The sequence below is a fragment of the Chiloscyllium punctatum genome, chromosome 31 (assembly GCF_047496795.1).
Source record: "Chiloscyllium punctatum isolate Juve2018m chromosome 31, sChiPun1.3, whole genome shotgun sequence".
Taxonomy (NCBI): domain Eukaryota; kingdom Metazoa; phylum Chordata; class Chondrichthyes; order Orectolobiformes; family Hemiscylliidae; genus Chiloscyllium; species Chiloscyllium punctatum.
In genome coordinates this window covers 76,110,805-76,134,563 of record NC_092769.1, presented here as the reverse complement: position 1 = coordinate 76,134,563, position 23,759 = coordinate 76,110,805, and the positions used below count along the sequence as shown (strand labels likewise).

The 23,759-nt window shown below is 51.8% G+C and overlaps 1 protein-coding gene across 1 annotated transcript in view; it reads right to left on the bottom strand.

Moving 5' to 3' along the window:
* dpp3 (dipeptidyl-peptidase 3) overlaps positions 1-23,759 on the bottom strand; it is a 100,856-nt gene that overhangs the window by 28,689 nt on the left and 48,408 nt on the right. Inside the window, exons 5-9 of the mRNA XM_072551137.1 lie at positions 7,313-7,443; positions 4,378-4,508; positions 3,853-3,911; positions 2,155-2,349; positions 501-613 (exon numbers count right to left, since the gene is read on the bottom strand). Of these exons, the coding sequence (XP_072407238.1) occupies positions 501-613; positions 2,155-2,349; positions 3,853-3,911; positions 4,378-4,508; positions 7,313-7,443 (629 nt within the window). The remainder of the gene's footprint in view (positions 1-500; positions 614-2,154; positions 2,350-3,852; positions 3,912-4,377; positions 4,509-7,312; positions 7,444-23,759) is intronic.

The following is a 23,759-nucleotide window of genomic DNA, read 5'->3' as shown; positions in this document are numbered from 1 at the left end:
CCCATAGTGTCCAGGGATGTGCAGGTTAGGGTGGATTGGCCGTGGGAAATTGTCCCATAGTGCCCAGGGATGTGCAGGTTAGGGTGGATTGGCCATGTGGAAATTAGTGGGGGAAGTGTGGGAATGAGCCGTGGGGAAGAGGGGAAGCTGAGAGTTAAGGATCTAACAGGAGTCAATGCCATGTTAAGAAGCAACCCAGGCCTGGTATCACCCAATAACATCAGGAGCCACATGACACCAAGTTGTAGCCCAACAGGTTTATTTGAAATCACAGGCTTTCAAAGAACTCCAAAAAGCTTGTAATTGCAAAGAAACCTGTTGGGCTATAACCTGGCGTTGTGTGGCTACTGACCTTGACCACCCAGTCCAGCAGCAGCTCCCCCACTTCATGCTCCAGTACTTTAAGAGACCGGAGGAGAGGCTCCTTCTGTCCCCATAAAACAGCTCGCTCTCTCACACCACAGTCCGGTGAGCACGCTGCAGGGCGTTAACACGCCTACCTTATCGTCCTCCTCCAGAAAGGTCAGTTTCTCCTTCTGCGTCGAGTAGGCCACTGCCAGGACGTTACCCAGCGAGACGTTCTTGAAGCCCACTGTCTGCCGAATATCGTCATCTGGAGGGTTCAGAAAGGAACAGGCCACGAGTTAGAAGTCGGCCGAGCGCCGGGAGACAAAGAGCCACAACTGGAGTGTTCACCACGGCCTATCACCGAGAGTGCATCGTCACGGGAGGGAGCAAGGTTCAAGGGGCGATCTAACGGAGGATAGGTTACAATGTGTAAAGGATTCGACGGGGGGGGAACAAGAGAGACACAGAGAGAGGAGAGAGAGAGAGAGAGAGAGACACAGACAGAGAGACACAGACAGAGAGACACAGACAGAGAGACACAGACAGAGAGACACAGAGAGACAGAGAGATAGAGACAGAGAGATAGAGACAGAGAGATAGAGACAGAGAGATAGAGACAGAGAGATAGAGACAGAGAGATAGAGACACAGACACATACACAGAAAGAGGGAGAGACAGACAGAGACACAGAGAGAGAGAGAGAGAGAGAGAGAGAGACAGAGACACACACACACAGACACACACAAACACAAACAGATAAAGACACACCGACAAAAGAGAGAGAGACACAGATAGAGAGTAACACACACACAGAGACACACATACACACACAAAGACATACACAGAGAGAGAGAGAGACAGACAGACACACACACACACACACAGTATGCGCACGTGCGTTGGGGAAGGGGGGAAAGAGGAGGAGGGACACAAGGTCCAGAACAAGTGGCAGAAGCATCCCATTTGAGTTGGGCCATTCGGGGGATAATGGGAGGAAGGACTTTCTGATTCGGGGCAGGGGGAAGTGTTCATCCGGAACTCTCAGAATCATAAAATCCCTACAGTGTGGAAGCAGGCCCCCAGAACGGGGAACTCCCTCTCAGTATCCAGTCTAATACTGTCCTTCATTGGACTTTCGAAGCAGGGAAGTTATGTTCCAGCTGTACAGGGAGCTGGGGAGGTCACAAACTGTGTACAGTTTGGGTCTCCTTACTGGAGAAAGGATGGACTGGCACTGGGGGGGGGGGTGCAGTGAGGGGGGGGGGAGGAGTCACCAGGCTGGTGCTCGAGTTGAGGGGATTGACGTATGAGTGAACTGGGACTATACTCTGAGGGGTTGGAATCTTAGAGAAACATATAAAATAATGAAGGGAATAGATAGGATAGAAGCAGAGAGGTTCTTCCCACTGAAACTAGAGCCGGAGGGGAGGGGCGGGGGGAGCTGAGGAGGAACTCCTTCATCCAGAGAGTTGGGAATCTAAAATGTTTTTTTAAAGGTGAATTAAGGGTTACAGTGCGCAGGCGGGTAAGTGGAGCTCAGTCCATGATCTTATTGAATGGTGTAGCAGGTTGGAGGGGCCAAATGGCCTACTCCAGCTCCTTCTGCTCTAACCCACTCCTCACAGGAGCTTCTCGGCTTCAACAACATCACCCCTCAGTCCTCGGGAACTCCAGTGGCTACAAACCCAGTCCGCCCTGTCCTCCTTCCTAAGGAAAGCCCGGTCATCCCAGGAAGGCGACACACCAATGCAGGAGGGCGAGGAGTAAGAAAGGGGGGGGGGGGGGGGGGGGGGTGGGGTCACTCACAGTTCGGAATGTTGATGCCGGCTGGAATGCCGCTGCCTGCGAAGGTCAGCACGTCAAGGGAGGTGAAGTCCGGTTTCAGGAAGCGATCCTTCTCAAACTCCTTGGGCCAGGGCAGCTCCGGGAGTAGCTGCTCGGCTGAAGCCACCAGCTGAGCGAACTTGGCGCTCATGTCCTTGTTGACCACAGCCACAAAACCTGGAGAGGGGGGGGGTTTGACTCAGTTAAACCCAACCACCAGCGTTAAACAGTGCCCGCTGCCAAACCAGAGGAAAATCCATCCAGGTTTTTAACCATCCCATTCCAGAGGATCTGTGGTATCCCTCCCTCCCTCCCTCCCTCCCCCCCCGGACAGATTCCCCTTTCCCCCAGACCCTTCGTTATCTCAGGGTGACTGACAGCTGCTGAACCACTTCCTTTTCAAAGTGGACACTTGGCTGGATTTCAGAGAAACAGCAGCCAATTAGCGCACGCACACACACACACGCAGCTATGGGAGGGGGACCCACATCATGTGGGCTTGGGGTTGCTGGGTGAGGGGTAAAGATTGGACTCAGTACCCCGGGGAGAACATGCCTCCCCCTGCACTTCTCTCCCAATGGCAGCTGTGGGACCCTGTATACACCCTCCCCCGCCGCACTGCCTCAACGCTGACCCTCCGACAATGCGCCGCTCTCTCGGCGCTGACCCTCCGATGGTGCCCTCTCCCTCGGCGCTGACCCTCTTGACAGTGTCCACTCAGTCAGCGCTGACCAGCCAACAGCGCGGTGCTCCCTCGGCGCTGACCCTCCAACAGTGCCCGCGCCCTCAGGGGATTGGATTAAACCCACCTGGCAACAACCCCCAGTGGACAGGGGATTGGATTAAACCCGCCTGGTAACAACCCCCAGTGGACAGGGGATTGGATTAAACCCACCTAGCAACAACCCCCAGGGGACAGGGGACTGGATGAACCCCGCCTAGCAACAACCCCCAGTGGACAGGGGATTGGATTAAACCCGCCTGGTAACAACCCCCAGTGGACAGGGGATTGGATTAAACCTGCCTGGCAACAACCCCCAGTGGACAGGGGATTGGATTAAACCCACCTAGCAACAACCCCCAGGGGACAGGGGATTGGATGAACCCCGCCTAGCAACAACCCCCATGGGACAGGGGATTGGATTAAACCTGCCTGGTAACAACCCCCAGGGGACTGGATGAATCCCACCCAGCAACAACCCCCAGGCGGCAGGGGATTGGATGAACTCCGCCTGGCAACAACCCCCAGGGGACAGGGGATTGGATTAAACCTGCCTACAACTTCCAGGGGACAGGGGATTGGATGAACCTGCCTGGCAACAACTTCCAGGGGACAGGGGATTGGATTAAACCTGTCTGGCATCAAGTACCCCACTGTCTGTGGTGACAGAAGGGTGGGTAAGACTGTGACACTGGTTGAGTGTGCGAGCATTGGTGGAAGTGACACACTCCAGACCACAAGTGTCATCAGCTTAAGAGGATCAGGGTGAAGAACCGGCAGGATGGAGTGAGCTCTCTGACCACGAAGGTGGTCTTGCTCAGTGGGTCAATCAGTGAGGATGTACCCAAAATGACTGGTGTTACTCCATCACGGTTCTGTGCAGGTCTGTGCTGTACTCGGAGATCCGGGATAACATAACCCAAGCAAGAAGGGGATCTCTGCAGCTCACACTCTGTTACCTTCAAACTCCCCTCGCGATCCGTAAGGGTCTCGATAACTTTCGATGAAGCCGATGTAGCTGCAGAATCAAAACAGAAGTTAGTTGGGCAGCAACAGCGACCCCCTCCACAGCTCCCCGACGCCTCACGTTTTCATTCTTCGCCGGACCCTGTATCGGGAAAAGCGAGGCCTGCAGATGCTGGAGATCAGAGTCGAGAGTGCGATGCTGGAAAAGCACAGCAGGTCAGGCAGCATCCCGAGGAGCAGGAGAATCAATGATGGCCTTGTGCCTGAAACGTCGGTTCTCCTGCTCCTCGGGATGCTGCCTGACCTGCTGTGCTTTTCCAGCACTCTGATCCTGTATCATCTGTCTCCGATGGATTTTCCACGACCAGCCTCACTCTCCCAGCCAGGGATTCGGATATAAAGAGCACCAGTGAAGTTTGCCCCAGTTGAACAGCCTACCCTAAGTAGCCAGACACAGTGAATGGTATACCCACGGGCAGGTGCCCACCAAGGGGCAGAGTCAGCAGGTGTTGGCTCACCTCTCTACGATGGGCCCCGTGTCTTTGATCCAGTGTTTGGAGCCCTCCTTATGAGCATCAATGGAACCAGTAGTGAAGCTCTGGATGTACTGCTCCAGCATCTGCACGACATTGGGAGAGGCTGCATACTCCTGTCGAGATAAGGGACTGTGACAGGTGAGTGGCACAAATAGATTGTCCAGGGTCAAACGGCCCATAGCGAGGGAGGGAGGGAGGGTCAGAGTTTGGGTTGACTGGGCATTCGGATGAACGTCAGACCTATTTTACTCGTGATCCTAGCGGTCACGTTATTGATGGCTGTGAGCAGCTCGGAACTCAGCTTATGCTGCTCCTGGCCTTACCAACACGCACATTATACTAACAAAGCTTATTTGAGTGCACTCAGCCTGCGCTTGCATGAAAAACTGAAGAACTCATTTCAAGATAGGGTGCGTTCCTCCGGAAGGAACACTGAATGACCAGGAGGCAGAAGGAGTAACGTTCTGGGGACCCGGGTTCCAATCCCACCACGGCAAACGGTGGAATTTAAATTCAATACAAATTTGAAATTAAGAGTCGAATAGCAACCGTGAATTCATTGGCGTTTGTCAGAAAAACCTATCTGGGTCACTAACGCCCTTTGGGAAGGAAACTGCCATCCTTAGCTGGTCTGGCCTACACGTGACTCCAGACCCACAGCAATGGAGTTGACTCTTAACAAGCCCTCTGGGTAATTAGGGAAGGGCAATAAATGCTGGGCCCAGCCAGTGACACTCTCACCCCCGTGAATGAATAATAATTCGGTTTAAATACCACGATCGGATGGGCCTAGCGTGATGTGGAACGTCCACCTGCCTGGAGCTCAGAAAGTGTCTGAGGAACAGGCTGTGCCCAGGACGGGGGGAAGAAAGAAAAAAAAACTCATCAAAAATGTAACCCCACCGAGAGATAGTTATCTTACACTTGGTACAAAGCTGAGTACTTGGCTAATTTAGTTTTCAAACCTCACACAAGGCATTAGTAATTGTAAAGGTTTATGGTTTATGTAAAAATACAACGAGCAAGGTCATTAGTTATGAGAGTAGATGAGGGGTTTCTGTGTGTTGGAAAATTTTTAGCCCGCTGATGTGGAGCAAGCTGATTGGTAAAGCTCACTGTGTTTATTCCATGATTTCTGAAGAAACTTCCACACAAGCTGGGTTAGTACATCAAGTTGCTCCCTTAAGCGGGAATTTTACAAGTTCCAGCCGGAGCCGCCTTATAAGAATTGGAAGGGGGGTTGAACAGCTTACCTTTGACTTTTTCACGTGGGCCGTTAAAATGTGGATGCCATGTATGGAACCCTCACGGAGAAGCTTGAGGATTTTAAAAGTCGGGCAGGCAGCTGAGGGGAGTGACCATCACCAGCACAAACCCTCAGCCCGAGCTAAACACCTTTTCATTCACACCCACCGACCCAAGGAGAAACGACAGTGCCTGGGCACCGATGTGACAATGCTGTGGCTTTAGGAAGTGTGTTTTGCTCTGGTCTCAGAGAGAGACTGGCAGACAGGCGCTGAGCAGTCTATGAGAAGATGAACAAGTCGTGAGGCTTTGAGGGTCTTTTTCTTTTAAGAAAGTGCAAACAGTAGAAGCAGCCTGAATTGGTTGTGGTCAAGCTTCAATCTACAGAACCCAGGACTTGGAGGTTTCCGCAGCAGTTGCTGTTGGCGTCTGGAAGAAGTGGAAAGCAATTTTCCCCTGAATTGATTCCAGCCAAAAGCTGCTGCTAGATTGCATATGAACCAAAACCAATGTCTGAATTTGCCGAGGGGTGTGTGTATGGGACATTTCTATATTGGAACAGTTAATTAGTAATAATTACTGTGTCTGTTATTCTGTTAGGTGTGCCAGTAGAATGAAATTATTCCAAGTTCTCCTTTCTTTTGTTGTATTTTAACTATAGTGTTTGAGTGAATTGTGTTGCGTTTAACAAAGTAGTTTGACCGATCCAACTTGCACGTGGAACACAGCAACTTACATTAACATTTAAAAGAAGAGAAAGCTAGCCACTAGGCTACCTTCTTAATATGGAGACAGCGAGGTCTGCAGATGCTGGAGGTCAGAGTCGAGAGTGTGTGGCGCTGGAAAAGCACAGCAGGTCAGGCAGCATCCGAGGAGCAGGGAAATTGACGTTTCAAGCCGCAGCCCTTTATCGCTCATTCCTGATGAAGGGCTCCGACCCGAAACATTGATTCTCCTGCTCCTCAGGTGCTGCCTGACCTGCTGTGCTTTTCCAGCAACACTCTCTCAACTACCTTCTTAATATACTTCGTGGGGGTCAGGTCTGGTTGATAACAACTGGCAAGAAGGGACACCCTCCTTGGGTCAGAGAGGCACAGAGTAGGACTGATGTCTCGATGACCGATGGGGCACTTCCACGTGGACTGTAGGTACAGTAAAGCAGCATGGCACAAAGATAGTTCAGATTAAAGATGCTCCCCTAGCACCTATAGAATGGGAGTGCAGGATTACCTATTGCAAGGGGAGCCAGGAGATTGTCCCTTGGATACTGCTGGAGAGAAGCCACTGGAATTTGTGGAGGTTTAGTATCAAGGGGTAAAGCATTCTTGCTCATTCCTCCAACAAATCCAGCAAACAAACCAGGGTTTTGAAACACAACAGGACAGTTCAATCCTGGAAGAAACCATTAGCAATGGGAGTTGTTACTGCAGGAATTGTTCCTAGTTCACCTGTCGAAGGAGTTGATGCTCTCCGGGTAATGGTTTGGAAGCTGCAGAGTGATGACTGCGATAGATCTTGCCAAACATCCGACAATTAGTGTAGCTAAAGATGATAAGCTTTTTACTAACGTTCAGCGTCCAAAATAACGCTTCAGTACAGAGACGCTTTTTTGTGTGCATCAGACAAGATTTCCCAGAGATACTCTGTCCTGCACGGTCAGTCAAGAGCTCACCTTGGCTTTCTCCAGATTCTCAACCACTCTCTTCATCAACGGTGAGTAATCACCTCGAACCACCCTGAACGTTACTCCATCAAACTCATAAACCCCGCATTTGTTGTCCGATTCACCCTCCGATGATACATCTACAAGACATGGGGCAAATTAAGGCAAAAAGCAAACAACATGAGGGTCACCCTGCAAAGGGGTGGGACAAATAACAAAGCAAATCCGTACACGACAAATTATGTTAAAAAGTTAAGTAAATAGAAAGAAACAGTTTAATCGCTTGCCCTGTATAACACTGGGGTACAGTACCAGTGGGGATGGGTCTGTCAGTGTATAACACTAGGGTACAGTACTGGTGGGGACAGGTCTGTCACTGTATAACACTAGGGTACAGTACTGGTGGGGACAGGTCTGTCACTGTATGACACTGGGGTACAGTACCGGTGAGGACGGGTCTGTCACTGTATAACACTGGGATACAGTACTGGTGGGGACAGGTCTGTCACTGTATAACACTGGGGTACAGTACTGGTGGGGACAGGTCTGTCACTGTATAACACTGGGGTACAGTACTGGTGGGGACAGGTCTGTCACTGTATAACACTGGGGTACAGTACTGGTGGGGACAGGTCTGTCACTGTATAACACTGGGATACAGTACTGGTGGGGGACAGGTCTGTCACTGTATAACACTGGGGTACAGTACTGGTGGGGACAGGTCTGTCATTGTATAACACTGGGGTACAGTCCTGGTGGGGACAGGTCTGTCAGTATATAACACTGGGGTACAGTACTGGTGGGGACAGGTCTGTCACTGTATAACACGAGGGTACAGTACTGGTGGGGACAGGTCTGTCAGTATATAACACTGGGGTACAGTACTGGTGGGGACAGGTCTGTCACTGTATGACACTGGGGTACAGTACCGGTGAGGACGGGTCTGTCACTGTATAACACTGGGATACAGTACTGGTGGGGACAGGTCTGTCACTGTACAACACTGGGGTACAGTACTGGTGGGGACAGGTCTGTCACTGTATAACACTGGGGTACAGTACTGGTGTGGACAGGTCTGTCACATTATAACACTGGGGTACAGTACTGGTGGGGACAGGTCTGTCACTGTATAACACTGGGATACAGTACTGGTGGGGGACAGGTCTGTCACTGTATAACACTGGGGTACAGTCCTGGTGGGGACAGGTCTGTCACTGTATAACACTGGGGTACAGTACTGGTGGGGACAGGTCTGTCATTGTATAACACTGGGGTACAGTACTGGTGGGGACAGGTCTGTCACTGAATAACACTGGGGGACAGGACTGGTGGGGACAGGTCTGTCACTGTATAACACTGGGGGACAGTACTGGTGGGGACAGGTCTGTCAGTGTATAACACTGTGGTACAGTTTGGTGGGGACAGGTCTATCAGTGTATAACACTGGGATACAGTACTGGTGGGGACAGGTCTGTCAGTGTATAACACTGGGGTACAGTACTGGTGGCGACAGGTCTGTCACTGTGTAACACTGGGGTACAGTACTGGTGGGGACAGGTCTGTCACTGTATAACACTGTGGTACAGTACTGGTGGGGACGGGTCTGTCACGGTATAACACTAGGGTACAGTACTGGTGGGGACAGGTCTATCAGTATATAACACTGTGGTACAGTTTGGTGGGGACAGGTCTGTCACTGTATAACACTAGGGTACAGTTTGGTGGGGACAGGTCTGTCCCTGTATAACTCTGGGGTACAGTCCTGGTGGGGACAGGTCTGTCAGTATATAACACTGGGGTACAGTACTGGTGGAGACAGCTCTGTCGCTGTATAACACTGGGGTACAGTACTGGTGGGGACAGGTCTGTCACTGTGTAACACTGGGGTACAGTACTGGTGGGGACAGGTCTGTCACTGTGTAACACTGGGGTACAGTACTGGTGGGGACGGGTCTGTCACTGTATAACACTAGGGTACAGTACTGGTGGGGACAGGTCTGTCACTGTATAACACTGGGGTACAGTACTGGTGGGGACAGGTCTGTCACTGTATAACACTGGGGTACAGTACTGGTGGGGACAGGTCTGTCACTGTATAACACTGGGGTACAGAACTGGTGGGGACAGGTCTGTCACTGTATAACACTGGGGTACAGTACTGGTGGGGACAGGTCTGTCACTGTATAACACTGGGGTACAGTACTGGTGGGGACAGGTCTGTCACTATATAACACTGGGGCACAGTACTGGTGGGGACAGGTCTGTCACTGTATAACACTGTGGTACAGTGCTGGTGGGGACAGGTCTGTCACTGTATAACACTGGGGCACAGTACTGGTGGGGACAGGTCTGTCACTGTATAACACTGGGGTACAGTACTGGTGGGGACAGGTCTGTCACTGTATGACACTGGGGTACAGTACTGGTGGGGACAGGTCTGTCAGTAGATAACACTGGGGTACAGTCCTGGTGGGGACAGGTCTGTCAGTATATAACACTGGGGTACAGTACTGGTGGGGACAGGTCTGTCACTGTATAACACTAGGGTACAGTTTGGTGGGGACAGGTCTATCAGTATATAACACTGGGGTACAGTACTGGTGGGGACAGGTCTGTCAGTGTATAACACTGGGGTACAGTACTGGTGGGGACAGGTCTGTCACTGTGTAACACTGGGGTACAGTCCTGGTGGGGACAGGTCTGTCACTGTATAACACTGGGGTACAGTACTGGTGGGGACAGGTCTGTCAGTGTATAACACTGGAGTACAGTACTGGTGGGGACAGGTCTGTCAGTGTATAACACTGGAGTACAGTACTGGTGGGGACAGGTCTGTCACTGTGTAACACTGGGGTACAGTACTGGTGGGGACAGGTCTGTCACTGTATAACACTGGGGCACAGTACTGGTGGGGACAGGTCTGTCACTGTATAACACTGGGGTACAGTACTGGTGGGGACAGGTCTGTCACTGTATAACACTGGGGTACAGTACTGGTGGGGACAGGTCTGTCAGTATATAACACTGGGGTACAGTCCTGGTGGGGACAGGTCTGTCAGTATATAACACTGGGGTACAGTACTGGTGGGGACAGGTCTGTCACTGTATAACACTAGGGTACAGTTTGGTGGGGACAGGTCTATCAGTATATAACACTGGGGTACAGTACTGGTGGGGACAGGTCTATCAGTATATAACACTGGGGTACAGTCCTGGTGCGGACAGGTCTGTCAGTATATAACACTGGGGTACAGTACTGGTGGGGACAGGTCTGTCACTGTGTAACACTGGGGTACAGTACTGGTGGGGACAGGTCTGTCACTGTATAACACTGTGGTACAGTTTGGTGGGGACAGGTCTATCAGTATATAACACTGGGGTACAGTCCTGGTGGGGACAGGTCTGTCAGTATATAACACTGGGGTACAGTACTGGTGGAGACAGGTCTGTCGCTGTATAACACTGGGGTACAGTACTGGTGGGGACAGGTCTGTCACTGTGTAACACTGGGGTACAGTACTGGTGGGGACGGGTCTGTCACTGTATAACACTGGGGTACAGTACTGGTGGGGACAGGTCTGTCACTGTATAACACTGGGGTACAGTACTGGTGGGGACAGGTCTGTCACTGTATAACACTGGGGTACAGTACTGGTGGGGACAGGTCTGTCCCTTTATAACACTGGGGTACAGTACTGGTGGGGACAGGTCTGTCCCTGTATAACACTGGGGTACAGAACTGGTGGGGACAGGTCTGTCCCTGTATAACACTGGGGTACAGTACTGGTGGGGACAGGTCTGTCACTGTATAACACTGGGGTACAGTACTGGTGGGGATAGGTCTGTCCCTGTATAACACTAGGGTACAGTACTGGTGGGGACAGGTCTATCACTGTATAACACTGGGGTACAGTACTGGTGGGGACAGGTCTGTCACTGTATAACACTGGGGTACAGTACTGGTGGGGACAGGTCTGTCAGTGTATAACACTGGGGTACAGTACTGGTGGGGACAGGTCTGTCCCTGTATAACACTGGGGTACAGTACTGGTGGGGACAGGTCTGTCCCTGTATAACACTGGGGTACAGTACTGGTGGGGACAGGTCTGTCACTGTATAACACTGGGGTACAGTACGGGTGGGGACAGGTCTGTCACTGTATAACACTGGGGTACAGTACTGGTGGGGACAGGTCTGTCACTGTATAACACTGGGGTACAGTACTGGTGGGGACAGGTCTGTCACTGTATAACACTGGGGCACAGTACTGGTGGGGACAGGTCTGTCACTGTATAACACTGTGGTACAGTACTGGTGGGGACAGGTCTGTCCCTGTATAACACTGGGGTACAGTACTGGTGGGGACAGGTCTGTCACTGTATAACACTGGGGTACAGTACTGGTGGGGACAGGTCTGTCACTGTATAACACTGGGGCACAGTACTGGTGGGGACAGGTCTGTCACTGTATAACACTGGGGCACAGTACTGGTGGGGACAGGTCTGTCACTGTATAACACTGGGGTACAGTACTGGTGGGGACAGGTCTGTCAGTGTATAACACTGGGGTACAGTACTGGTGGGGACAGGTCTGTCAGTATATAACACTGGGGTACAGTCCTGGTGGGGACAGGTCTGTCAGTATATAACACTGGGGTACAGTACTGGTGGGGACAGGTCTGTCACTGTATAACACTAGGGTACAGTTTGGTGGGGACAGGTCTATCAGTATATAACACTGGGGTACAGTACTGGTGGGGACAGGTCTATCAGTATATAATACTGGGGTACAGTCCTGGTGCGGACAGGTCTGTCAGTATATAACATGGGGGTACAGTACTGGTGGGGACAGGTCTGTCAGTGTATAACACTGGGGTACAGTACTGGTGGGGACAGGTCTGTCACTGTATAACACTGTGGTACAGGTTGGTGGGGACAGGTCTATCAGTATATAACACTGGGGTACAGTCCTGGTGGGGACAGGTCTGTCAGCATATAACACTGGGGTACAGTACTGGTGGAGACAGGTCTGTCGCTGTGTAACACTGGGGTACAGTACTGGTGGGGACAGGTCTGTCACTGTGTAACACTGGGGTACAGTACTGGTGGGGACGGGTCTGTCACTGTATAACACTGGGGTACAGTACTGGTGGCGACGGGTCTGTCACTGTATAACACTAGGGTACAGTACTGGTGGGGACAGGTATGTCACTGTATAACACTGGGGTACAGTACTGGTGGGGACAGGTCTGTCACTGTATAACACTGGGGTACAGTACTGGTGGGGACAGGTCTGTCACTGTATAACACTGGGGTACATTACTGGTGGGGACAGGTCTGTCCCTGTATAACACTAGGGTACAGTACTGGTGGGGACAGGTCTGTCACTGTATAACACTGGGGTACAGTACTGGTGGGGACAGGTCTGTCAGTGTATAACACTGGGGTACAGTCCTGGTGGGGACAGGTCTGCCACTGTATAACACTGGGGTACAGTTTGGTGGGGACAGGTCTATCAGTATATAACACTGGGGTACAGTACTGGTGGGGACAGGTCTATCAGTATATAACTCTGGGGTACAGTCCTGGTGGGGACAGGTCTGTCAGTATATAACACTGGGGTACAGTACTGGTGGGGACAGGTCTGTCAGTGTATAACACTGGGGTACAGTACTGGTGGGGACAGGTCTGTCACTGTATAACACTGTGGTACAGTTTGGTGGGGACAGGTCTATCAGTATTTCACACTGGGGTACAGTCCTGGTGGGGACAGGTCTGTCAGTATATAACACTGGGGTACAGTACTGGTGGAGACAGGTCTGTCGCTGTATAACACTGGGGTACAGTACTGGTGGGGACAGGTCTGTCACTGTATAACACTGGGGCGCAGTACTGGTGGCGACAGGTCTGTTACTGTATAACACTGGGGCGCAGGACTGGTGGGGATAGGTCTGTCCCTGTATAACACTGGGGCACAGTACTGGTGGGGACAGGTCTATCACTGTATAACACTGGGGTCCAGTCCTGGTGGGGACAGGTCTGTCACTGTATAACACTGGGGTACAGTACTGGTGGGGACACGTCTGTCAGTGTATAACACTGGGGTACAGTACTGGTGGGGACAGGTCTGTCCCTGTATAACACTGGGGTACAGTACTGGTGGGGACAGGTCTGTCAGTGTATAACACTGGGGTACAGTACTGGTGGGGACAGGTCTGTCACTGTATAACACTGGGGTACAGTACTGGTGGGGACAGGTCTGTGAGTGTATAACACTGGGGTACAGTCCTGGTGGGGACAGGTCTGTCCCTGTATAACACTGGGGTACAGTACTGGTGGGGACAGGTCTGTCACTGTATAACACTGGGGTACAGTACTGGTGGGGACAGGTCCGTCACTGTATAACACTGGGGCACAGTACTGGTGGGGACAGGTCTGTCACTGTATAACACTGTGGTACAGTACTGGTGGGGACAGGTCTGTCCCTGTATAACACTGGGGTACAGTACTGGTGGGGACAGGTCTGTCACTGTATAACACTGGGGTACAGTACTGGTGGGGACAGGTCTGTCACTGTATAACACTGGGGCACAGTACTGGTGGGGACAGGTCTGTCACTGTATAACACTGGGGTACAGTACTGGTGGGGACAGGTCTGTCACTGTATAACACTGGGGTACAGTACTGGTGGGGACAGGTCTGTCAGTATATAACACTGGGGTACAGTCCTGGCGGGGACAGGTCTGTCAGTATATAACACTGGGGTACAGTACTGGTGGGGACAGGTCTGTCACTGTATAACACTAGGGTACAGTTTGGTGGGGACAGGTCAATCAGTACATAACACTGGGGTACAGTACTGGTGGGGACAGGTCTATCAGTATATAACACTGGGGTACAGTCCTGGTGCGGACAGGTCTGTCAGTATATAACACTGGGGTACAGTACTGGTGGGGACAGGTCTGTCAGTGTATAACACTGGGGTACAGTACTGGTGGGGACAGGTCTGTCACTGTATAACACTGTGGTACAGTTTGGTGGGGACAGGTCTATCAGTATATAACACTGGGATACAGTCCTGGTGGGGACAGGTCTGTCAGCATATAACACTGGGGTACAGTACTGGTGGGGATAGGTCTGTCCCTGTATAACACTAGGGTACAGTACTGGTGGGGACAGGTCTATCACTGTATAACACTGGGGTACAGTACTGGTGGGGACAGGTCTGTCACTGTATAATACTGGGGTACAGTACTGGTGGGCACAGGTCTGTCAGTGTATAACACTGGGGTACAGTACTGGTGGGGACAGGTGTGTCACTGTATAACACTGGGGTACAGTACTGGAGGGGACAGGTCTGTCAGTGTATAACACTGGGGTACAGTACTGGTGGGGACAGGTCTGTCACTGTGTAACACTGGGGTACAGTACTGGTGGGGACAGGTCTGTCCCTGTATAACACTGGGGTACAGTACTGGTGGGGACAGGTCTGTCCCTGTATAACACTGGGGTACAGTACTGGTGGGGGACAGGTCTGTCCCTGTATAACACTGGGGTACAGTACTGGTGTGGACAGGTCTTTCAGTGTATAACACTGGGGTACAGTACTGGTGGGGACAGGTCTGTCAGTGTATAACACTGGGGTACAGTTCTGGTGGGGACAGGTCTGTCCCTGTATAACACTGGGGTACAGTACTGGTGGGGACAGGTCTGTCACTGTATAACACTGGGGTACAGTACTGGTGGGGACAGGTCTGTCACTGTATAACACTGGGGTACAGTACTGGTGGGGACAGGTCTGTCACTGTATAACACTGGGGTACAGTACTGGTGGGGACAGGTCTGTCACTATATAACACTGGGGCACAGTACTGGTGGGGACAGGTCTGTCACTGTATAACACTGTGGTACAGTACTGGTGGGGACAGGTCTGTCCCTGTATAACACTGGGGTACAGTACTGGTGGGGACAGGTCTGTCCCTGTATAACACTGGGGTACAGTACTGGTGGGGACAGGTCTGTCACTGTATAACACTGGGGCACAGTACTGGTGGGGACAGGTCTGTCACTGTATAACACTGGGGTACAGTACTGGTGGGGACAGGTCTGTCACTGTATAACACTGGGGTACAGTACTGGTGGGGACAGGGCTGTCAGTATATAACACTGGGGTACAGTACTGGTGGGGACAGGTCTGTCACTGTATAACACAAGGGTACAGTTTGGTGGGGACAGGTCTATCAGTATATAACACTGGGGTACAGTACTGGTGGGGACAGGTCTATCAGTATATAACACTGGGGTACAGTCCTGGTGCGGACAGGTCTGTCAGTGTATAACACTGGGGTACAGTACTGGTGGGGACAGGTCTGTCACTGTATAACACTGGGGTACAGTTTGGTGGGGACAGGTCTATCAGTATATAACACTGGGGTACAGTCCTGGTGGGGACAGGTCTGTCAGTATATAACACTGGGGTACAGTACTGGTGGAGACAGGTCTGTCGCTGTATAACACTGGGGTAGAGTACTGGTGGGGACAGATCTGTCACTGTGTAACACTGGGGTACAGTACTGGTGGGGACGGGTCTGTCACTGTATAACACTGGGGTACAGTACTGGTGGGGACAGGTCTGTCACTGTATAACACTGGGGTACAGTACTGGTGGGGACAGGTCTGTCGCTGTATAACACTGGGGTACAGTACTGGTGGGGACAGGTCTGTCACTGTATAACACTGGGGTACAGTACTGGTGGGGACAGGTCTGTCACTGTATAACACTGGAGTACAGTACTGGTGGGGACAGGTCTGTCACTGTATAACACTGGGGTACAGTACTGGTGGGGACAGGTCTGTCACTGTATAACACTGGGGTACAGTACTGGTGGCGACGGGTCTGTCACTGTATAACACTAGGGTACAGTACTGGTGGGGACAGGTCTGTCACTGTATAACACTGGGGTACAGTACTGGTGGGGACAGGTCTGTCCCTGTATAACACTGGGGTACAGAACTGGTGGGGACAGGTCTGTCACTGTATAACACTGGGGTACAGTACTGGTGGGGACAGGTCTGTCACTGTATAACACTGGGGTACAGTACTGGTGGGGACAGGTCTGTCAGTATATAACACTGGGGTACAGTACTGGTGGGGACAGGTCTGTCAGTGAATAACACTGGGGTACAGTACTGGTGGGGACAGTTCTGTCACTGTATAACACTGGGGTACAGTACTGGAGGGGACAGGTCTGTCAGTGTATAACACTGGGGTACAGTACTGGTGGGGACAGGTCTGTCACTGTATAACACTGGGGTACAGTACTGGTGGGGACAGGTCTGTCCCTGTATAACACTGGGGTACAGAACTGGTGGGGACAGGTCTGTCACTGTATAACACTGGGGTACAGTACTGGTGGGGACAGGTCTGTCACTGTGTAACACTGGGGTACAGTACTGGTGGGGACAGGTCTGTCAGTGTATAACACTGGGGTACAGTACTGGTGGGGACAGGTCTGTCAGTGTATAACACTGGGGTACAGTACTGGTGGGGACAGGTCTATCAGTATATAACACTGGGGTACAGTACTGGTGGGGACAGGTCTGTCAGTGTATAACACTGGGGTACAGTACTGGTGGGGACAGGTCTGTCACTGTATAACACTGTGGTACACTTTGGTGGGGACAGGTCTATCAGTATTTCACACTGGGGTACATTACTGGTGGGGACAGGTCTGTCAGTATATAACACTGGGGTACAGTACTGGTGGAGACAGGTCTGTCCCTGTATAACACTGGGGTACAGTACTGGTGGGGGACAGGTCTGTCACTGTATAACACTGGGGTACAGTACTGGTGGGGACAGGTCTTTCAGTGTATAACACTGGGGTACAGTACTGGTGGGGACAGGTCTGTCAGTGTATAACACTGGGGTACAGTACTGGTGGGGACAGGTCTGTCACTGTATAACACTGGGGTACAGTTTGGTGGGGACAGGTCTATCAGTATATAACACTGGGGTACAGTACTGGTGGGGACAGGTCTATCAGTATATAACACTGGGGTACAGTCCTGGTGGGGACAGGTCTGTCAGTATATAACAGTGGGGTACAGTACTGGTGGGGACAGGTCTGTCAGTGTATAACACTGGGGTACAGTACTGGTGGGGACAGGTCTGTCACTGTATAACACTGTGGTACAGTTTGGTGGGGACAGGTCTATCAGTATTTCACACTGGGGTACAGTCCTGGTGGGGGACAGGTCTGTCACTGTATAACACTGGGGTACAGTACTGGTGGGGACAGGTCTTTCAGTGTATAACACTGGGGTACAGTACTGGTGGGGACAGGTCTGTCAGTGTATAACACTGGGGTACAGTTCTGGTCGGGACAGGTCTGTCCCTGTATAACACTGGGGTACAGTACTGGTGGGGACAGGTCTGTCACTGTATAACACTGGGGTACAGTACTGGTGGGGACAGGTCTGTCACTGTATAACACTGGGGTACAGTACTGGTGGGGACAGGTCTGTCACTGTATAACACTGGGGTACAGTACTGGTGGGGACAGGTCTGTCACTATATAACACTGGGGCACAGTACTGGTGGGGACAGGTCTGTCACTGTATAACACTGTGGTACAGTACTGGTGGGGACAGGTCTGTCCCTGTATAACACTGGGGTACAGTACTGGTGGGGACAGGTCTTTCAGTGTATAACACTGGGGTACAGTACTGGTGGGGACAGGTCTGTCAGTGTATAACACTGGGGTACAGTTCTGGTGGGGACAGGTCTGTCCCTGTATAACACTGGGGTACAGTACTGGTGGGGACAGGTCTGTCACTGTATAACACTGGGGTACAGTACTGGTGGGGACAGGTCTGTCACTGTATAACACTGGGGTACAGTACTGGTGGGGACAGGTCTGTCACTGTATAACACTGGGGTACAGTACTGGTGGGGACAGGTCTGTCACTATATAACACTGGGGCACAGTACTGGTGGGGACAGGTCTGTCACTGTATAACACTGTGGTACAGTACTGGTGGGGACAGGTCTGTCCCTGTATAACACTGGGGTACAGTACTGGTGGGGACAGGTCTGTCACTGTATAACACTGGGGTACAGTACTGGTGGGGACAGGTCTGTCACTGTATAACACTGGGGCACAGTACTGGTGAGGTCTGTCACTGTATAACACTGGGGTACAGTACTGGTGGGGACAGGTCTGTCACTGTATAACACTGGGGTACAGTACTGGTGGGGACAGGTCTGTCAGTATATAACACTGGGGTACAGTCCTGGTGGGGACAGGTCTGTCAGTATTTTACACTGGGGTACAGTACTGGTGGAGACAGGTCTGTCAGTATATAACACTGGGGTACAGTACTGGTGGAGACAGGTCTGTCGCTGTATAACACTGGGGTAGAGTACTGGTGGGGACAGATCTGTCACTGTGTAACACTGGGGTACAGTACTGGTGGGGACGGGTCTGTCACTGTATAACACTGGGGTACAGTACTGGTGGGGACAGGTCTGTCACTGTATAACACTGGGGTACAGTACTGGTGGGGACAGGTCTGTCACTGTATAACACTGGGGTACAGTACTGGTGGGGACAGGTCTGTCACTGTATAACACTGGGGTACAGTACTGGTGGGGACAGGTCTGTCACTGTATAACACTGGGGTACAGTACTGGTGGGGACAGGTCTGTCACTGTATAACACTGGGGTACAGTACTGGTGGGGACAGGTCTGTCACTGTATAACACTGGGGTACAGTACTGGTGGGGACAGGTCTGTCCCTGTATAACACTGGGGTACAGTACTGGTGGGGACAGGTCTGTCCCTGTATAACACTGGGGTACAGTACTGGTGGGGACAGGTCTGTCCCTGTATAACACTGGGGTACAGTACTGGTGGGGACAGGTCTGTCAGTGTATAACACTGGGGTACAGTACTGGTGGGGACAGGTCTGTCCCTGTATAACACTGGGGTACAGTACTGGTGGGGACAGGTCTGTCAGTGTATAACACTGGGGTACAGTACTGGTGGGGACAGGTCTGTCACTGTATAACACTGGGGTACAGTACTGGTGGGGACAGGTCTGTCACTGTATAACACTGGGGTACAGTACTGGTGGGGACAGGTCTGTCACTGTATAACACTGAGGTACAGTACTGGTGGGGACAGGTCTGTCACTGTATAACACTGGGGTAGAGTACTGGTGGGGACAGGTCTGTCACTGTATAACACTGGGGCACAGTACTGGTGGGGACAGGTCTGTCCCTGTATAACACTGTGGTACAGTACTGGTGGGGACAGGTCTGTCCCTGTATAACACTGGGGTACAGTACTGGTGGGGACAGGTCTGTCCCTGTATAACACTGGGGTACAGTACTGGTGGGGACAGGTCTGTCACTGTATAACACTGGGGTACAGTACTGGTGGGGACAGGTCTGTCACTGTATAACACTGGGGCACAGTACTGGTGGGGACAGGTCTGTCACTGTATAACACTGGGGTACAGTACTGGTGGGGACAGGTCTGTCAGTGTATAACACTGGGGTACAGTACTGGTGGGGACAGGTCTGTCAGTATATAACACTGGGGTACAGTCCTGGTGGGGACAGGTCTGTCAGTATATAACACTGGGGTACAGTACTGGTGGGGACAGGTCTGTCACTGTATAACACTGGGGTACAGTTTGGTGGGGACAGGTCTATCAGTATATAACACTGGGGTACAGTACTGGTGGGGACAGGTCTATCAGTATATAACACTGGGGTACAGTCCTGGTGCGGACAGGTATGTCAGTATATAACACGGGGGTACAGTACTGGTGGGGACAGGTCTGTCAGTATATAACACTGGGGTACAGTACTGGTGGGGACAGGTCTGTCACTGTATAAATCTGGGGTACAGTCCTGGTGCGGACAGGTCTGTCAGTATATAACACTGGGGTACAGTACTGGTGGGGACAGGTCTGTCAGTGTATAACACTGGGGTACAGTACTGGTGGGGACAGGTCTGTCACTGTATAACACTGTGGTACAGTTTGGTGGGGACAGGTCTATCAGTATATAACACTGGGGTACAGTCATGGTGGGGACAGGTCTGTCAGCATATAACACTGGGGTACAGTACTGGTGGGGATAGGTCTGTCCCTGTATAACACTAGGGTACAGTACTGGTGGGGACAGGTCTATCACTGTATAACACTGGGGTACAGTACAGGTGGGGACAGGTCTGTCACTGTATAATACTGGGGTACAGTACTGGTGGGGACAGGTCTGTCAGTGTATAACACTGGGGTACAGTACTGGTGGGGACAGGTGTGTCACTGTATAACACTGGGGTACAGTACTGGAGGGGACAGGTCTGTCAGTGTATAACACTGGGGTACAGTACTGGTGGGGACAGGTCTGTCACTGTGTAACACTGGGGTACAGTACTGGTGGGGACAGGTCTGTCACTGTATAACACTGGGGTACAGTACTGGTGGGGACAGGTCTGTCCCTGTATAACACTGGGGTACAGTACTGGTGGGGGACAGGTCTGTCACTGTATAACACTGGGGTACAGTACTGGTGTGGACAGGTCTTTCAGTGTATAACACTGGGGTACAGTACTGGTGGGGACAGGTCTGTCAGTGTGTAACACTGGGGTACAGTTCTGGTGGGGACAGGTCTGTCCCTGTATAACACTGGGGTACAGTACTGGTGGGGACAGGTCTGTCACTGTATAACACTGGGGTACAGTACTGGTGGGGACAGGTCTGTCACTGTATAACACTGGGGTACAGTACTGGTGGGGACAGGTCTGTCACTGTATAACACTGGGGTACAGTACTGGTGGGGACAGGTCTGTCACTGTATAACACTGGGGCACAGTACTGGTGGGGACAGGTCTGTCACTATATAACACTGTGGTACAGTACTGGTGGGGACAGGTCTGTCCCTGTATAACACTGGGGTACAGTACTGGTGGGGACAGGTCTGTCAGTGTATAACACTGGGGTACAGTTCTGGTGGGGACAGGTCTGTCCCTGTATAACACTGGGGTACAGTACTGGTGGGGACAGGTCTGTCACTGTATAACACTGGGGTAAAGTACTGGTGGGGACAGGTCTGTCACTGTATAACACTGGGGTACAGTACTGGTGGGGACAGGTCTGTCACTGTATAACACTGGGGTACAGTACTGGTGGGGAGAGGTCTGTCACTATATAACACTGGGGCACAGTACTGGTGGGGACAGGTCTGTCACTGTATAACACTGTGGTACAGTACTGGTGGGGACAGGTCTGTCCCTGTATAACACTGGGGTACAGTACTGGTGGGGACAGGTCTGTCACTGTATAACACTGGGGTACAGTACTGGTGGGGACAGGTCTGTCACTGTATAACACTGGGGCACAGTACTGGTGGGGACAGGTCTGTCACTGTATAACACTGGGGTACAGTACTGGTGGGGACAGGTCTGTCAGTATATAACACTGGGGTACAGTCCTGGTGGGGACAGGTCTGTCAGTATTTTACACTGGGGTACAGTACTGGTGGGGACAGGTCTGTCACTGTATAACACAAGGGTACAGTTTGGTGGGGACAGGTCTATCAGTATATAACACTGGGGTACAGTACTGGTGGGGACAGGTCTATCAGTATATAACACTGGGGTACAGTCCTGGTGCGGACAGGTCTGTCAGTGTATAACACTGGGGTACAGTACTGGTGGGGACAGGTCTGTCACTGTATAACACTGGGGTACAGTTTGGTGGGGACAGGTCTATCAGTATATAACACTGGGGTACAGTCCTGGTGGGGACAGGTCTGTCAGTATATAACACTGGGGTACAGTACTGGTGGAGACAGGTCTGTCGCTGTATAACACTGGGGTAGAGTACTGGTGGGGACAGATCTGTCACTGTGTAACACTGGGGTACAGTACTGGTGGGGAGGGGTCTGTCACTGTATAACACTGGGGTACAGTACTGGTGGGGACAGGTCTGTCACTGTATAACACTGGGGTACAGTACTGGTGGGGACAGGTCTGTCACTGTATAACACTGGGGTACAGTACTGGTGGGGACAGGTCTGTCACTGTATAACACTGGGGTACAGTACTGGTGGGGACAGGTCTGTCACTGTATAACACTGGGGTACAGTACTGGTGGGGACAGGTCTGTCACTGTATAACACTGGGGTACAGTACTGGTGGGGACAGGTCTGTCACTGTATAACACTGGGGTACAGTACTGGTGGCGACGGGTCTGTCACTGTATAACACTAGGGTACAGTACTGGTGGGGACAGGTCTGTCACTGTATAACACTGGGGTACAGTACTGGTGGGGACAGGTCTGTCCCTGTATAACACTGGGGTACAGAACTGGTGGGGACAGGTCTGTCACTGTATAACACTGGGGTACAGTACTGGTGGGGACAGGTCTGTCAGTGAATAACACTGGGGTACAGTACTGGTGGGGACAGGTCTGTCACTGTATAACACTGGGGTACAGTACTGGAGGGGACAGGTCTGTCAGTGTATAACACTGGGGTACAGTACTGGTGGGGACAGGTCTGTCACTGTATAACACTGGGGTACAGTACTGGTGGGGACAGGTCTGTCCCTGTATAACACTGGGGTACAGAACTGGTGGGGACAGGTCTGTCCCTGTATAACACTGGGGTACAGTACTGGAGGGGACAGGTCTGTCACTGTATAACACTGTGGTACAGTTTGGTGGGGACAGGTCTATCAGTATTTCACACTGGGGTACAGTCCTGGTGGGGGACAGGTCTGTCACTGTATAACACTGGGGTACAGTACTGGTGGGGACAGGTCTTTCAGTGTATAACACTGGGGTACAGTACTGGTGGGGACAGGTCTGTCAGTGTATAACACTGGGGTACAGTTCTGGTCGGGACAGGTCTGTCCCTGTATAACACTGGGGTACAGTACTGGTGGGGACAGGTCTGTCACTGTATAACACTGGGGTACAGTACTGGTGGGGACAGGTCTGTCACTGTATAACACTGGGGTACAGTACTGGTGGGGACAGGTCTGTCACTGTATAACACTGGGGTACAGTACTGGTGGGGACAGGTCTGTCACTATATAACACTGGGGCACAGTACTGGTGGGGACAGGTCTGTCACTGTATAACACTGTGGTACAGTACTGGTGGGGACAGGTCTGTCCCTGTATAACACTGGGGTACAGTACTGGTGGGGACAGGTCTTTCAGTGTATAACACTGGGGTACAGTACTGGTGGGGACAGGTCTGTCAGTGTATAACACTGGGGTACAGTACTGGTGGGGACAGGTCTGTCCCTGTATAACACTGGGGTACAGTACTGGTGGGGACAGGTCTGTCACTGTATAACACTGGGGTACAGTACTGGTGGGGACAGGTCTGTCACTGTATAACACTGGGGTACAGTACTGGTGGGGACAGGTCT